At 46.1% G+C, this 16,104-nt stretch overlaps 2 protein-coding genes across 2 annotated transcripts; one reads left to right on the forward strand and one right to left on the reverse strand.

The window, feature by feature from the left end:
* Positions 1-23: 23 nt before the first annotated feature.
* On the reverse strand, positions 24-4,479 carry tpk2 (thiamin pyrophosphokinase 2). Its single transcript, XM_085780956.1, has 8 exons — positions 4,260-4,479; positions 3,928-4,169; positions 2,838-2,901; positions 2,304-2,434; positions 2,093-2,211; positions 772-904; positions 524-620; positions 24-440 (listed from the first exon to the last, which is right to left on the reverse strand). Exons 1-8 carry the CDS (start codon positions 4,327-4,329, stop codon positions 391-393), a joined length of 906 nt encoding a protein of 301 aa, XP_085637082.1. The 5' UTR covers positions 4,330-4,479; the 3' UTR covers positions 24-390.
* A 473-nt stretch (positions 4,480-4,952) lies between these two features.
* gmeb2 (glucocorticoid modulatory element binding protein 2) lies at positions 4,953-15,728 on the forward strand. Its single transcript, XM_085780959.1, has 10 exons — positions 4,953-5,210; positions 6,365-6,537; positions 6,678-6,763; positions 10,153-10,277; positions 10,381-10,484; positions 11,453-11,610; positions 13,451-13,519; positions 13,628-13,765; positions 14,213-14,335; positions 14,830-15,728. Exons 2-10 carry the CDS (start codon positions 6,395-6,397, stop codon positions 15,450-15,452), a joined length of 1,569 nt encoding a protein of 522 aa, XP_085637085.1. The 5' UTR covers positions 4,953-5,210; positions 6,365-6,394; the 3' UTR covers positions 15,453-15,728.
* The last annotated feature ends 376 nt before the right edge of the window (positions 15,729-16,104 follow it).

Consider the following 16,104-nt stretch of genomic DNA (forward strand, 5'->3'; position numbering starts at 1 on the left):
AGTGACGTCTAATTGTATTCTAACTCTTAAATTAGTATTTAAGTCAATTAAATTCAAATGTCTAAATATGCAGTAGGAGTTAAGTGTTTATAGCTTGATTTGAGTCCATGTACAGAGTTAGAACAACTGACTCTTGACAGGACTGCTCCTGTTCACAGCTTCAAATATTTTCATACATCTGCAGCTGGACGGTGTCATTGGTCAAATGCCTAAACTGTCCCAAGAAGACCTTTGTGCAGGGTCCATCAGATCAGCCACCATCACGTGCACCGTTCCCCCGTCTTGGCTTCCGGTTACCAGCTTCAGTCAGCGGCACTGAGCTTGGTTCCTGTGAGCCCATGTGCTGGGATAAATGTAAACTTGTGGAGTCAAGAGGCTCCGTCCTCAGCTTCACTCTAATGTCTGATGGAGCCCAGCCACAAACTCCTGATAGCACGGCTCTGAAATGAAAAGCCCACGGTCAACACAAAGAACAGATCTGATGTTGTCGACACATTTTATAATGGATCCAACCGTCTCAAACCTGTGTCAGCCTCAATAAACGAATGTCTAATGAGGAAGTCCAAGACCACCATGGCACAGTTGGGTTTGAAGTCATCTGTGGACAGCAGCTCCTTCACCTGAAACCAGGACAGGAAGTCAAGAGCTTCATCGAGGCAAGACATAACAAATACCGTCACACGCTAAATTGCAGTCAATCATGATCCAGATGACGTGGTGTGTGCGTTTCAAAGTGAAGACGCAGGAGTGTGCATGTCAACTGACACTGACCTCGTCAATGGGCAGCAGGTAGAACTCCTGCACCTCTCCATCCCCGACTCTGGGCTTAAAGTCGAGAGGAAGCTCCAAGTCAAAGACAAACTGACATTCAGGGAACACCCCCTCCTCATCCTCGTAGGTGTAGCTAGAAGACATAGCAACAAGTGGTTCATTTTAAAGGGGACATATTATGGAAATGACACTTCTTGAAGACTCTTGGATGTTTGGCTTCCGGCCCCCAAAATGTGACAATTGACAAAAAATTGCAAGCTCCCTAGGTTGAAATCTATGTGGTTTTAAGAGCTGTTCCCTCAGTTGGATTGTGTATTTGATGAGTTTGATGAGGGACAAGGGACCTGTCTCGTTCACCTCCATTGTGTTCACTGAGCAGCTCACGTCTCTGCCCCGCTGATCTCAAAACAACATGCACCGATAATTAAAGGTAATGAACCTACTCCTATGACTATAGTGATTATGGCAATAGGCATATTTGCCAAAATGTTGAACTATCCCTTTAATGTTCAGTGTTTCTCACCAAGTTTTTGACCTTGAGCATGCTGCACAGATGGAGGAGTGGTGGATAAAATGGCTGAGTAATAAGAGTAAAAACAGTGCAGTGGGCGTTTTAATGCTGCTGTTTTGTGTTCTTAATACACTGACAGGACTCTAGTGCCATTAAAACAACAGACCTCACTGAAAAGTAGCTTTGATCTTTCAACTATTGATGTCATTCTGTTTTATTCTCACTAAATTCTTCGAATAGACCCAAACCAACAATGGATCAGTCTGTCTCTCACTCTGTTTGTCGCTCTGAGCTCATTGGTTCCTACTATTTATTTTTTTTCAAAAACACATGATATATATTTTATAAGTTTATATTATTTTCCCAAAACTGTAAGAAAAAAAATGTCGTGGAGTTTCCAAAATTTGTAGTTTTTAGTCAAAATAAACCACAACGTGTGTTTGTGATGAAGAAATTAAATGATAACATTACCGGTAAATAGTACAGTGACAATGAAGATCTGGTGATAAGGTTGGTTTAGTCTTTTCATCCAATTTATACTTTGCACAGGTGAGCGCAGGCAAACTGGTTTTAGGATGTTCAAATGACTGTGCCCTGATTATTTGATTGCTGTGACTTATGAGCCCAATTTTAAAAACAATTTTCATGTTATTTACTATTCTGCCCATAGATGCTAAAACCTGGTTCAGTGCATCTCTCCTTGTTCTATACAGAGTTAATGTTTTCTTGTGCTCTGTCCCTGTACAAATAACATTAAATTACATTTACTGAAACTTGAATTTTCTAGATGTGCGATGGTATCAGACTCACCTCACTGTGTTGACAGGACGAGCCCTCTCAGCGATGGCTGCTGGGATACACGCTTCCTCTTGACACTCTTTCACCAGAGTGTGTTTGATGCCCACGCCAGCAGCCAGGCCACCTGCTGCCTTCAAACAAACAAGCAACACTTCAGCCTCCTTGAATCATTCCTGCAATGAGGATCATATCTGCTTCCTGTGTTGTGTGACTTGGCACTCACCACGTTGTCCAGTAGTCCAGGGTATGTCTGCTTGTGTGGGGAGCGTCGTGCCAACCACATGCTGACCTCCCCGCTGCTGCTGACGGTGTATCCATTGAGATGGACCCCGTACCGCTTCACCCCGAACAGACCTATGGTGCAGCATCACAGTGGGCTCATGCAGCACTTAAAGGTCCAGTGTGTAATATTTGTCAAGGTTTATTGGCAAAATCTAAATATACTAACATGAATATATTTGTATAAGTGTATAATCGCTATAAAATAAAATCTGTTGGGTTTTCATAGCCTTATCATTCTTCTTTTATAGGGTCTTGCTTAGAGAGTGTCGCCATCTTGGGTCGCCATGTTTGTATGGAATGGAAAATCCAGCCAACCAGAGAGCACATTTTAAACAACAATAAACAATATAATTATTTAATAGATAAATAATAGAATCGGAATGCTAGATGTCACTGTTTTGCCCTCATTTTACACACTGGACCTTTAACTCAGACAAAACACCACACAGAGCTGGTCAGCTGCGTCAGAACTTACTGGTAGCTGCTCTTTCCATCCACATCAGAGGAGGGTCAGAGAATTTAGGCATCACACTGTATTTCTGAAAGAGGAGAGGCCTTTGTATTTACTCCTATAAATACGAGGTTTATAACTGACCAAGGTCTGATCCAGTGTATCAGATGGAATAATAATAATAACTTTTATTTGTATTGCACATTTCATACAATTATTGCAGCTATTAGTGCTTCAGGAACATTAAAATAACATAAAAATTGAAGCAACTACAGGAGACTAACTGTCTCAGTTATCAGTGCCAATAGGCAATAGAGAGCACAAGCATTTTGTTCTGTCAGGAGCATGAACATTCACAATGGATCCAAGGAAAGTGGAAGTTATGGCGACCTCCAATCAGACTGAGTATTTCTCCTGGACAGATCAGAGTGTGTCTATGTGGTGGCATCAGGCAGAATGCAATACGGTTTTGGGGGGAGCTGCTTTGACAACACAGCTTTGCATGGGTTAATTACAGACTACAACAATAACAGAACTGTCGATGCACATGTGATTTGAGTTTTTAAAAAGTCACATGCCTCTGGCACTTTATTGCAAAAACTGTATACATTCCCTGGATCATACACGAACTGAAAAATGAAATACTCCTTTAGTTCAGGATGTTTATCCATTATGATGATGCTGTTACTCACAACACCACTGCTCTTGGCTTTTGGTTGAGTTTGTCTGGTTGGTCAGGATTTATTTTAAATCACTGTGCACATATATGAAGGACTAAAACTGACATAATAAGTATTAATACATAAATACAACAACAAATGTTTTGTATTTATTTATTTATTATTTTTTTTAATATTTATATCTGCATTTATTTATTTATACTTATATTAGTCTTCCATACACATACAGTATACTATGGATGTAGTTGAACAACCAGCAAGCTGCTGCAAAACGTGCTAATTAGACTGCCAGTTTAATTGGATGTTATTACATTCATTCAGATGATAGAACTGTTTACTGTGTGCACTGCAGACAATAATACTGTGTTCTGCATTGTCATTTTATCTTGTGATGTAATACAGTATATAAGACCACAGGTGTGCCAGTGCCTCACCTCATCTCTCCAGCCCCTCAGGCAGGTGAGGGACTCCTCCGGTCTGAGGGCCTGCAGCACAGCGTCCACAGCCTCGGACCTCTGCTCATACGAGTCCAGGCTGCGGCGCAGAGTCACGGCGCCACCGTGCGGAGGACTGAACACCTCGGGGAACCGGCTCAGCAGCGAGGCTACATGCGGAGGAATCCAGCCGACCTGCGCCCCGTCGACCTCAAACCTGGAGCAGGCAGCGCGGCCGGAGCCTGTGGGGACAGAGCGGAGGTGGTCACCGGGTGCAGCAGCAGTGACTGACCGGAGAGGAGGCTCCACACCGGGTCACTGCGCTGCTCTACCTGGGAGGTGGAAGCTGTTCATCCGGCGGAGCAGCGCCAGGACTCTCTCTGACCAGCCAGGGCTCGCCATATTAAACTGCAGTCTATCGGTCACCAGGCCCTAAGACACATGAAGTCCAGGTGTTGGAGAGTCCAGTCTACAGGACCAGAAGTTGAACCAGGACCAGGACCAGGACCGAGCGAGCGAGCGCCACGGATGACGGATCCCTCTGCAATGTCTCTCACTCTCGCGTGACCTCCTCTTCTCCGTGGCTGCCCCGGGATTTTCCTCTCTCAGATTAGACTGACAGGCACAGCACAGGAGGAACTAGGCTACATTTTACTTAAAAAATACAGGTTATCAGTTCATTTTAACTCAGAAGAGCAAACACAAACAATGAAAATGTACAATTTTCGATCAAGTTATTATTTATTTAGGGATCAAAACGATTTGAAACATTTGTTACATTGGGTTACAGTCATACTGTTTAAATAAAAGTTACACTTTTTTAAAAAATCCATTGTCGTTTAAAAGAGATGATTAGTTAGTTAGTTAGTTAGTTAGTTGGTTAGTTAGTTAGTTAGTTAGTTGAATAAGTCAGGTCCACACTCCAGACCACTTGGTGGCGCCAAATGCACAACTTCGTCAACACCGTCGAAGAAGGAGAACCGGAAGTAGCGAGAAAGTATTGTAGTGTTGAGGGCTTACAGTCTATGGTTGAGGGTTGAGATGATATTTCCTATGAACTGTAATTTAGTGTAAGAACTGGGTAGATATACTGGGTTTGAGACATAAAGGAGACTCAATGGGTCTACCGGTAGCGCTCTGCTGTTAGCTAGTTGGCTGAATAGCTTTGATGTAAACAAAGCTAGCTCGCAACCACTCTGCTCCACAGCAGCATCACTGTTTCACTACAAGACGACGCGACATTTATCCAGTCAGGACTGCCCTAACGTAAAGATATTAAAGAGGTAAGACCCATTTAACACCTCTAATGCCTCACCCACACACCAAACGTCATACAAAGCTCCCACCAGTTTAAATTGCTGCTGATGCAGAGCAAAACATTGGAAGCTACCGCCATTCAGCGTTATCTCTTGCCGATGGAGAGCTCCACATCTCACGTCTTTGTCGTTTTCAGTCTTAAATCCAGCTCTTCGCGAATAGCTGTTAGTACCAGATACTGGAATATAAACATGGCGATTCGTAGAAAATGTCGCCTACCTCCTGATTTTCCAGTGCTCAGTCTGTTTCTGGAAACTTAAAGGGATATTCCAGCATAAATTTAACCCATGATCTAACGCATCGAGAGACCGAGACCCCCGTAGCGACTTCAGCACAGACAGTCAGATTAGCAAACTCATAGCCACAAATAATGCCCACAACAGCACCAAACGTCGCCAACAGTACTATCAGTGTCCTAGAACACAATACCAGGCATCAAACACCTGCCAGCTTTGCCTGAGACGAAAACAGAACTCTCCCACTCTCCTCCAGCTGCTTGCTAGCTGTGGGGAAGCCCTGACGAGTTCCCATCTGTTTTCCCTATCTGTTTCTAACAATAACTGTTGTTGACAGAGAAATGAATGGAGCTGAGCTGCTCAAACAGCTAAGTGTTGCGTCACTGGACTCCTGACAATTCTACTGCATTCGGTAATGGACTTGTCAGGGCTTCTGCGTTATAGCAAGCTAGAGGAGAGTGGGTGAGTTGTGTTTTCCTCTCCTTTCAGTCTAAACCAGGCAAAGCTAGCAGGTGTTTGATGCCTCGTATGATGTGCTGGGACCCTGTTTGTACTGTTGACGAAGTGTAGTGCTGTTCTAAGCATGATTTGTGGTTATAAGTGGCTTCTTTGATGGCGGTTGGCTCTTGGCTCCAGAGACAGCAGTATTTTGCCATCTGGCTGTCTGTGCTGATGTCGCTCTAACTCGAAAAGTTTGCGGTCAGCGAACTTGATCTCTCCAGGGGGTGTTCTACTCGGTCTCATGGTGTGTTAGAGCATGGGTTAAATTTACGCCGGACTATCCCTTTAATGCTGCCAGGAAACCCATTGTCTTGTAATGATGATGCCTTTCTCAATATTATTATCAACTTTGCAATAAACGATTTTCCCCTCTCCGTTGTTAGATTTAGGGTGTGAAGCTCCACCTGTCCTCCATGGCGACATCAGAGGTCAGCATGCAGGAGATGAGTGAGGTTGTGATCGTCACCATACCGGACGGTGTGGGCGAGGACCTGCCCTCTGTGGTGGAGGACGACAAAGCAGTGCTGATGACTGCAGAGCTGACCCCTCAGCCAGGGTGAGGCGGATACACTGTGCACAGAGTGGCCACCAGCACACACACCTAGTTTCTGAGGAGATTGTCCAGTTGAATTGAAGCTTAAAATACTGTGTGTGTGTGTGTGTGTGTGTGTGTGTGTGTGTGTGTGTTTTTTCCAGGGAGGAGGTCCTCACAGTTACACCAGTTGAGGCACAAGCTGAGGCCGGCAGCTCAGTTTCACTGTCAAAGGAAGAGGCAGTTATTGGTAATGTGACCTGCAGGATTTTTATTAAGACCTTGTAAAATTTGGCAATTAAAGCAGAAGTAAGTGATATATTTGTGTTAATATAAGTCTCAGGGTTTCCCGCAGCGCTTTCCTGTTAAGGCGGCCGCCTTAACAACAAAGAGCTGCCGCCTAAACTAACGTCTTAAAAAAAAAAAAAAATGTAGCGATATTCGCCGCCGCAACCCCCCCCCCCCCCCCCCCCCCGCCCCCGCCCCCCGCCGGACGATGGCCGCATCCTCTCACACACATACACACCACAGAGAAGCGCGCATGCATAACAGCAGCGCCTGTTGAAAGCGAAACTTAATACGGCACGGCGCGTCCGTCCCCCCCGACGATCGCTCCCCCCCCCCCCCCCGTCAACAGATCTGCGCCCCCCCCCCCGTCGACAGGTTAGACACCACCTTAACTAACAAATTTTCTGGGGGAAACACTGAGTCTTAAATAGTTATATCTTCCGACAGCAATCACTTACATAGAGTGTTTGGACCGAAACACGGGTCTGTCAGTCCCTCTGCTCTGCTCTGAGCCGAGGAGAAAACATTTATCGTATCCTACAGTTTTTATCCAATGAGGAGAGAGAACGGCATGCAGGGCTGTGTGTGCAGCCAAGGGACGCCGTGAATGTGGCGACGTAGGGACGAGGACTGTTATGGTGCGTTCAAGGAAACTCGTATTTTTCCGACCGTGAAGTCCTACCAGTTCGATCTGGTACGAGTTCACCGGTCGGAAGTTACGAGTGGCCGTTATAGTGACTTTCACCGGTAAAACAGGTCGGAAAAACACGAGTGGGTTGCCTGAAACGCTACAAAGTCGTAAGTTGTGACTTGAAGCTGTAATTTACGATTTCAAAAGCCTGCCTGGAACGCAGCATTAGCGAAAACGACCGGACCACTTACTTCTGCTTTAAGTAGATTGCGTCATTAATTTTTTTCATTAACAAAACTCCTGTAAAAGCAGCGTTTGTGAAGTAAATGAAATAAACACATTACTACAGTATTCACTAACTGAGGAGGTGCAGGTTGTTGGTCCCTCCAGCCGCTTCTCTAGCTCCTCTGTCTTATACCCCTTTCCCACTGGTCAAAAAACCTGTTTAAACCCGCTAACAACGGCTTTTGGTGGCAGTGGGAAAGGCGCACCGAGCCGAGTCAACCCGTGTCGACGCGGGTCAAACGACTCGGCAAGCGACGCGGGTTAAAATCGCCTTTAATCGCGCCGGTCGCGTCTCATATCACGTACCAAAACAAAGCTCTGCTCCGCTCTGCTCTCATTAGAGACTGGGATCAAAAGATCAGAGAACACTGACCAAAAACGATTGAAAAAAAAAAGAAACGACAGTGTGTTTAACTGATGTGTTGTGCCGCGGACGTCCGTCACATGGCCGCGGCAGACTCTCTGTCCTCCGCGGTCCTGGTGCTCAGGTCGGCCAGCCAGAGAGTCTGCCTCGGCGGACGGACACTCCGCGGCGGGCAGCTGTGGCATGACTGTGTGTGTCTCTTGCACCGCGGATGAGAGCGGGGCGACTGGTTTATGCTCTGTCTGGTCCCCCAGCGGGGGGTCAGACTCGGCTCATTTTGGTCAATGGGAAAGGGGCCAAATGCCGATTGTTAGCGGGTCGACCCGCGTTTAAAAAACCCGCGTCGACCCGCTAATTTTAGTGGGAAAACGGCTCAAGTGTCCTCACCAAGACAGTTGACCTCGAAATTGATTGAGATACTTGGTTCTTTGCATGGCAGCTGACTAACATAAGTATTGTATTTCCAGACTATATGTCGCACCAGAGTATTAGTCGCATCGGTCCATAAGTCACATTTATATTTGAAACATTTATTTCATAAGAATCCCAAAACAAACATTTAATCTGGAAAGACTATTCAGTTATACCCCTTTCCCACTGGCCAAAAAACCCGTTTAAACCCGCTAACAATCGGCTTTTGGTGGCAGTGGGAAAGGCGCACCGAGCCGCGTCGACGCGGGTCAAACGACTCGGCAAGCGACGCGGGTTAAAATCGCCTTTAATCGGCTCGGCTCCGAACGGCTTGCAGTGGGAACGCCAGACCTGCGTCAACCCGCTAATTTACGTGATGACACTGAACGTTACGTGACGCTACGCCATCACGCTGGTCGCGTCTCATATCACGTACCAAAACAAAGCTCTGCTCCGCTCTGCTCTCATCCGAGACTGGGATCAAAAGATCAGAGAACACTGACCAAAAACGATAGAAAAAAAGAAAAGAAAAGAAGCGACAGTCTGTTTAACTGACGTGTTGTGCCGCGGACGTCCGTCATCCGGCCGCAGCAGACTCTCTGTCCTCCGCGGTCCTCCTGCCTCGGCGGACGGACACTCCGCGGCGGGCGGCTGTGGCATGACTGTGTCTCTTGCACCGCGGATGAGAGCGGGGCGACTGGTTTATGCTCTGTCTGATCCCTCAGCGGGGGGTCAGACTCGGCTCATTTTGGTCAATGGGAAAGGGGCCAAATGCCGATTGTTAGCGGGTCGACCCGCGTTTAAAAAACCCGCGCCGACCCGCTAATTTTAGTGGGAAAACGGCTTTAGTCTACACAATAGCCTGAAACAATTCCGCCAATCAGCTCGTCGCAATGGCAGAGAAGCCGAAAAATGTAAAACTGCTGGTGCCACCGTGGACAACGACCGTTTACACAGTGAAAACAAGTGAGAAGAAGACTGTTGTTGTTACAGTGAGCTAACTGTGCCCGTGTGTTTCATGCTGGGAGAGACATGAGATCGTTTTGGAGTCTCCGGTTGCTATGGATACAGTACGTGCCTTTTGCCTTCTCGACCTTCTTGATGACATGGCGTATATTTTTGATATATAAGTTGCTTTAAATATAGGTCACATGACCAGCCAAACTACTAAAAAAAGCGCGACTTATAGTTCGGAAAATACGGAGCTGAGAGCCTCTACTGACTGTATGTTTCAGGCAGTGTAGTAATTGAAGCATTCAGTTTTTATTATGTCTTGAAGGAAATTGATTTGCAGCAGATAAAGACTGACAACACAAGTGACAATAAATACAGTTAATGCCAAGTCAATACAAAAAAAGAAAGGGATACAGTCAATAAGAAAATAAAGAGAAAAAAAAGAAAATCTTCCCCTAGCTCATCGTGCTGAGCCTTTTATCTGCAACAGGGATAAAAGAGGCCCTTGCATGCTGAGTCTGGTATAAATGGTTAAAATCAGTCCAAATGAAAAAAAACATAGTAAACACATAACACAGAAACACAATACACCAACCAGCGTAGAACACAGAAACCAGACATGGTATAATGCACAGATGACCCAAAAGCCTCTTTCAACAGTGATGTATAGTTGTGTTTAAAATGACTTCTGTCTCTGTCTGTGCAGTGAAGTTAACAGAGGAGGTGGACGTTGAAGCTGATGTCCTCTACCCCATCACCTGTGGAGACGCTAAAGCTACGCTGGTCTGGAAGAAGTTTGTGTGTCCCGGGATCAATGTGAAGTGTGTCCAGGTACAACATGTGATTTCTGAGCGTATTGAAGCTGCCGTGGGTGAAGCCCAGGATGAAGTGGGTCGATCATGACTTACAAATGTTTCTTTTCCTCTCTGACCAGTTCAAAGAGCAGCTGATCAGCCCAAAGGAGTTTGTGTGCTTAGCAGGGAAATCCACTCTGAAGGACTGGAAGAGAGCCATCCGCCTCAATGGCACCATGCTCAGGTCTGGATGAATGCACTAACAGTGAAATTTACATGCCTGATATTGTTATTTTTATGATTATGAATGGACACAAACATACAGCCTCTTTTTATACTCAACATACCCTCAGTTTGATTTAGTGCTTAACAGAAGAGTGAGGTTTATCACCTGTTCAGTTCTGGTGTTCAGGATTTTTCCTCTGGCTTCTAGGACTTTCTGAAACTGTCGTCATGATCAGTAACATTTAAACCAGTTTTCCATTCCTGCAGAAACATTGTTTGAACTTTCAGAAATTGAGGCCAAAGGCAAACAGGGTTGTGTTGATGAGATGTGTTGTGCGTCAGTGGCTCCTGACGTGCAGTCGACAGAGACACCTCAGGGTGGCACTGTTCTATCACACATGGCTATTAGCAAAGACAGGTTGTGTATCTACGCAGATGTTGTCAGGGCTCCAGACTAATTTATTTTTTACCCAACCACCAACCGCCCTAGCGGGAAACTTTTATTTTTTTCCTTTTCTTCTCTTTTTAAGGGAATGAAAATACAAAATAATCAGGTGGCGGCAACATACAAACAATCAACATCACAAAAGAGGACAGAAACAAAACAGAAAGTAAAAACAGGACAGCATACATGACAGAAAAGTATCCAAACAAGTACAGACACCTACAAACATCCAGACTAATTTGTTTTACTAGGAGCACAGTGGCGCCTAACTTGAAATTTGAAAATGTAGGAGTGCGCACACTGTAAAGCAAATATTCACATTTCCTTTTCGTTCATGACCCGATTCCTCACACACATTGGCCTGTCACCTGTAAACACAGGTTCCAGATACTTTGAGTTGCCCCTTTCCATGTTTCACTAGTATTTAAAAAATATATTGGTTGCACATGCATCACAAGTAGATAAAATGCAAAATGCCCCCATTTAGGGGCCGTCTGGAGCCCTGGTTGTGTATCATCCCTCATTGTTGTTTAATTACACAGGAAAATCATGGATTCAGGTGAACTGGACTTCTACCAGCACACCAAGGTCTGCTCCAACACCTGCCGCAGCACCAAGATAGACCTGGTGGGAACCAAAGTGTCCATCAGCAGCGACCAGTCAGCTGACCTGGTCCCTGCCACCCCTTCATCAGCCGACTGTAAGTCACCCAGCCTACGCCCTGGCACCGGTTCGTGTGCTTGATTGAGTGTCCCACTGGTTTCTATGGTGATATGTATATAGGTGTAGTTTTAATGCTTTGTTCTTCTTGATCCATTCTCACCACTTTTAGTAATAAAGAGTTATGTAACGGAAACACAGAAACTGAGATTGGAGTTGAGTCAAAACATTTACCGTAATATTTAATTTGTCATTCAAAAGCTAAAACTGGACAAATAACACAGTCTGTTGCCCCAGTGCATGCTGGGTGGCCTCCTGATACACCCACACCATGTAGCTTTACATGTACAGTTGTGCTCATAAGTTTACATACCCTGGCAGATTTTGTACAATGTGTACCATCCTTTAAAGGGATAGTTCAACATTTTGGCAAATTGTCCCATTGCCATAATCTCTATAGTCACAGCAGTAGGTTCGTTACCTTTAATTGTCGGTGCAAGCTATTTTTAGAACGGCGGAGCAGAGCCGTGAGCTGCTCAGAGCTACGCTACGGAGGCTAATGGGATTTCTTGGTTTCCCTCATCAAGCGCTTCAACTACACAATCCAACAACTCCAAAACGCTCTGGTGGACAAGTTGTGACCTGCACATTCACCACGCTATGAGATAATAACGGAACGTTACGAGACAGAGTTGCTTTAAGCCTGCCACACACATAAAGATAATCGGGCTGATTTTGCCCCGATTTTCCCCCTTCCGACCACGGACAGACATCGCCCGATTATCTTAAGCTCTTAAGATTATCTTATAAGATTCTCTTGTAGTGTGTGGTGTGTTAAGAGTCAAAATTCCCCCGACAATCGGCTAGGAAAACGTTCGGCGCCGATAATCGTAAGTATTAAACATGTTCAATATTTACGATTATCGGGGCCGACTTCGGTGGCCGTTTCAATCAAAAGTCATCTTGTGTGTGGAGAGCCGGTGTTGTGTGGAGAAGCGCCTGCTTGCCGAGCTCTGCCTGCCGAGCTCTGCATGCTGCTCGCGGCAACAAGCCACTTCTCGACACAACACCGGCAATCCCACAGAGAGCCACGGTGCAGCCCTGGTGTTACATGAGGTTCACACAGACATTCACGCATACACGGGAGATTTCCTGATAGCTGATAGCAAAGACGGTAGTGCTCATAGCCGGCAACAGCCAGCAATAGAGCAGCCATGTTTAAACGATCATGTAACCCCCGCTCACAGCCCGTCATGTGACAGCGCACGGGTCCCTATTGAACAGCCGCTTGACTGCTCGGCGTCCGGAGCCACTGACACTCGGACACACACAGACGGGATCGTTGTGAAGGCTGAAGTGTCCCGCTTTCATAAAAAAAAAAGATCTCTTTCTGCGTTTTCTGACCAGAGGGTCAAGATTCTGAAAAATCTTAATGTGTGTGGTGTGCTGTGTTTGGAATATCGCAGGACACCACACACAATACGATCAAAACTGTTCAATCACAGATTTTTTATCTTCATGTTTGGGGTCTCTCACAGATAAAAAAATCGGTTGAGATTTATAAAATCTTTATGTGTGTGGCAGGCTTTAGAGGTAAATTCAGAGACTGCTTGTCGAAAAACTGCTCCTAATGGGAACGCGCATCAGCGGTTTTGCATGAATTTACCTCAAATTTACGTAATGTAGCTCTGAGCAGCTCGTGGCTCTGCTCCGCCGTTCTGAAAACAGCTTGCACTGACAATTAAAAATAACAAACCTACTCCTAAAACTATAGGGATTACTGCAATGGGCCAATTTGCCGTATCCCTTTAAGAGCTGGACCTCAGAGAGTCTGTGACACAAACAGGTTTCACTGATGTTGTTTACTGTTTATGTTGCAGTGAACGGAGCCGCAGCCTCGTTTCCTGAGGCGGCAGAGGAAACGTCAGAGTGGGTCACAGCCATCGGAGGTGACCTAAACACACACACACACACAGACACATAGACACACACACGTTGTCATGTGGAGTGAAATGAGTGAGGGTTTGACTCTCTGTGACGTGTGTTTATGCGCTCAGAGGACTCGGTGGTGTTCTGGCGCACGGTGAAGGAGGCGGGGCTGCTGGATGAGGTGGTGGAGGACTTCCAGAAGCAGCTGCAGGAGGTGCTGAAGGGGCTGCAGGAGAGAGTGTGTGACCCTCCACTACAGGTCAAAGGTTAGAATTGACACAGGCATTTTGTGTGGCAATATTATATTTTCAGATGATTCACAGATGCCAAGTGATCTTTTATGTACCGTAAATTGCAAATATGAATGAAAGTTTCTGTTCTATAACACTAGAGTACTTTGATGAGTGTGTTGGTCAGCCTGTCTGCTTGATAATCCTGTTGTGCCAGAAAAAAAATGAATAAAAAAACAGACTGACAACTTTATCTTATAAGATAAAATAGATGACGACAAAGTTTTCCTTACATCATTAACAAAAAGCTAATAAAATGTAATATATAAGACTCCATGATTACAATATTCAGAATAGCATCATATTATAACATAAGGATTGTGTTAATATTGTATCTTAGGGCCTCTGGTGAGGTTGACGTATAAAACCAGCAGAGTTTAACCAGGCTGTTTCCTGTTTAACATGAAGTGTTTTTTTTTTCAGATGCCGTTTTGCTGAACAATATTGTGCAGAACTTTGGGATGTTGGACCTGGTGAAGAAGGTTCTGGCCAGTCATAAGAGTCAGATGGACCGTTACAGAGAGCAGTACACCCGCAGCCTCGCTTGTCAGTACCAGAGACTTTCTCGCACCTTTTTGACTCCTCCATGTAGTCTCTGCACTGTAGTGTGTGTGTGTGTGTGTGTGTGTGTGTGTGTGTGCGTGTGCGTGCGCGTGCGCGTGTGTGTGTGGGCTGTCAATCTTCCTCTTCAAATTATATTTGAATTTCTAATGCTTATTATGTTAAATATTCTAATTATATTCAAAAAATTTTATGTTTTTTTATTCAAATTATATTCACATTTTTAATGTTTTTTATTCAAATTCAAGTTGTTGTTGTTTTTTTTTTATGTTTTTACTAGGGCCTTTTTACGTTTCGTGTGCACTAAAGGGCATTCCAACCAAATTAATTAATTAATTTGCGTCACTGCGGAAGGCACACGTTCAAATGTCAGTTTCCACCTTTGAATGATCTCACTTCATAATTCAAATTCTTGTGTGTGCGTGTGTTTGTGTGTGTGCGCGTGTGTGCGCGCTTACTCATTATCTCTTCCTCTGCAGCTCTGGAGCAGCAGTGTGATGAGCACAGGAAGCGAGCCAAGGAGCTGAAGAGCAAATCCCAGCACCTCAACAACGTCCTGATGACCCTCACCCCGGTCCCCGCGCCGCCCGCGCCCAAACGCCCTCGGTTGACCCGCACCGTCTCCGGGCCGGCCACGGTCAGCGCCTCCCCGACCCAGATCACCCTGCCCCTCAACCAGCTGACCGGCCTGCCGCTGGGCAAGGTGCTGACCGTGGCCGGGGGCCCGGCCGGCACCAACCTGGGCGGATACACCCTCCTGACCTCGGCGCTCTCCGGCTCGGAGCTGCTGGCCGACTCCTCTAACCTGACGGTGCTGTCCACGGCGGCGGGTCAGGAGGGCGCCGGCGGCTCGGCGGCCTCCACGGCCTTCGTCAAGGTGATGGGCTCCCAGTTCCAGCTGGTGACGCTCCCGGGGGGGCTGCAGGGCTTGGCCACCACGCAGGGCGGCACCATCCAGCATCAGATCGGCAGCATCAGCGTGGTGGACGCCACGGCGACCATCGAGGAATCGCAAGAGAAACAGCAGGCGGACGGCGACGAGGAGGGTCAGCCGGAGGAGGCTAAGGAGGAAGACGGGGAGCAGCCGGCCGAGCAGCAGTGAGACGGAGGACGCTCTCTCTCTCCCTCACCTCCTCTACGTCTGCCGTCACGGCCGAGGCCTCGTCCACATCCTGACTCTAACTCTTCATTTGTCATGTAACACGCAACTCGTCTCAGGCGTCCTCGCACTCGGCCGACCCCCGTGTTTCTGTCAGGGAGGTGTCGGAGTGTGAGATTGAGCGGGTGGGTCATTGTAAATATGTATTTGTACATAATATATTTGATACAGTGAAGGTTTGTTCAGTCTGGAAATAAAAGCTCAGTTTTTGAGAACAAAGTGTGACGGAGACATTCACATCAGAGGAGATGAAGAAAAATCTTTACTCAAGGTCCACTTACTAGCTTCTTCTGGACCTTTCTGTTGCATTTCGCCATCTTCATCAGATGAGCATCATTCAGTTGTCGTAGAAGTGTCTCTGCTGTCGTCACATGACCGTTAGCAGAGTGAAGGAGGAGGGATTTCTACTGTTTTCCCTTCAGAGAGGAGACGCTACCAGACAAACACGTTGGTGTTGACATTTCCACCAAACCAAGTAGATGAGGTAAATGAGTGGAGCCTTATTTCATTCAACACATTGTTTCACTCCTGTGTCCCTTCAAATACCACACATATTAACACTTAATCAAATCAACACTCGCTAAATACCACTCAC

Source organism: Trachurus japonicus, chromosome 7 (genome assembly GCF_045865225.1).
Source record: "Trachurus japonicus isolate A0001 chromosome 7, Traja_1.0".
Taxonomy (NCBI): Eukaryota; Metazoa; Chordata; class Actinopteri; order Carangiformes; family Carangidae; genus Trachurus; species Trachurus japonicus.

Coding starts and splice junctions, on each gene's coding strand:
- gmeb2 (XM_085780959.1), top strand. CDS start 6,395: ATGGCGACATCAGAGGTCAGCATGCAGGAGATGAGTGAGGTTGTGATC. Junction 11,611..13,450: donor CACCCCTTCATCAGCCGACT/GTAAGTCACCCA, acceptor TTTATGTTGCAG/TGAACGGAGCCGCAGCCTCG. Junction 14,336..14,829: donor GTACACCCGCAGCCTCGCTT/GTCAGTACCAGA, acceptor CTTCCTCTGCAG/CTCTGGAGCAGCAGTGTGAT.
- tpk2 (XM_085780956.1), bottom strand. CDS start 4,329: ATGGCGAGCCCTGGCTGGTCAGAGAGAGTCCTGGCGCTGCTCCGCCGG. Junction 2,212..2,303: donor CTGGACTACTGGACAACGTG/GTGAGTGCCAAG, acceptor GTTTGTTTGAAG/GCAGCAGGTGGCCTGGCTGC. Junction 621..771: donor ACCTGCTGCCCATTGACGAG/GTCAGTGTCAGT, acceptor TCCTGGTTTCAG/GTGAAGGAGCTGCTGTCCAC.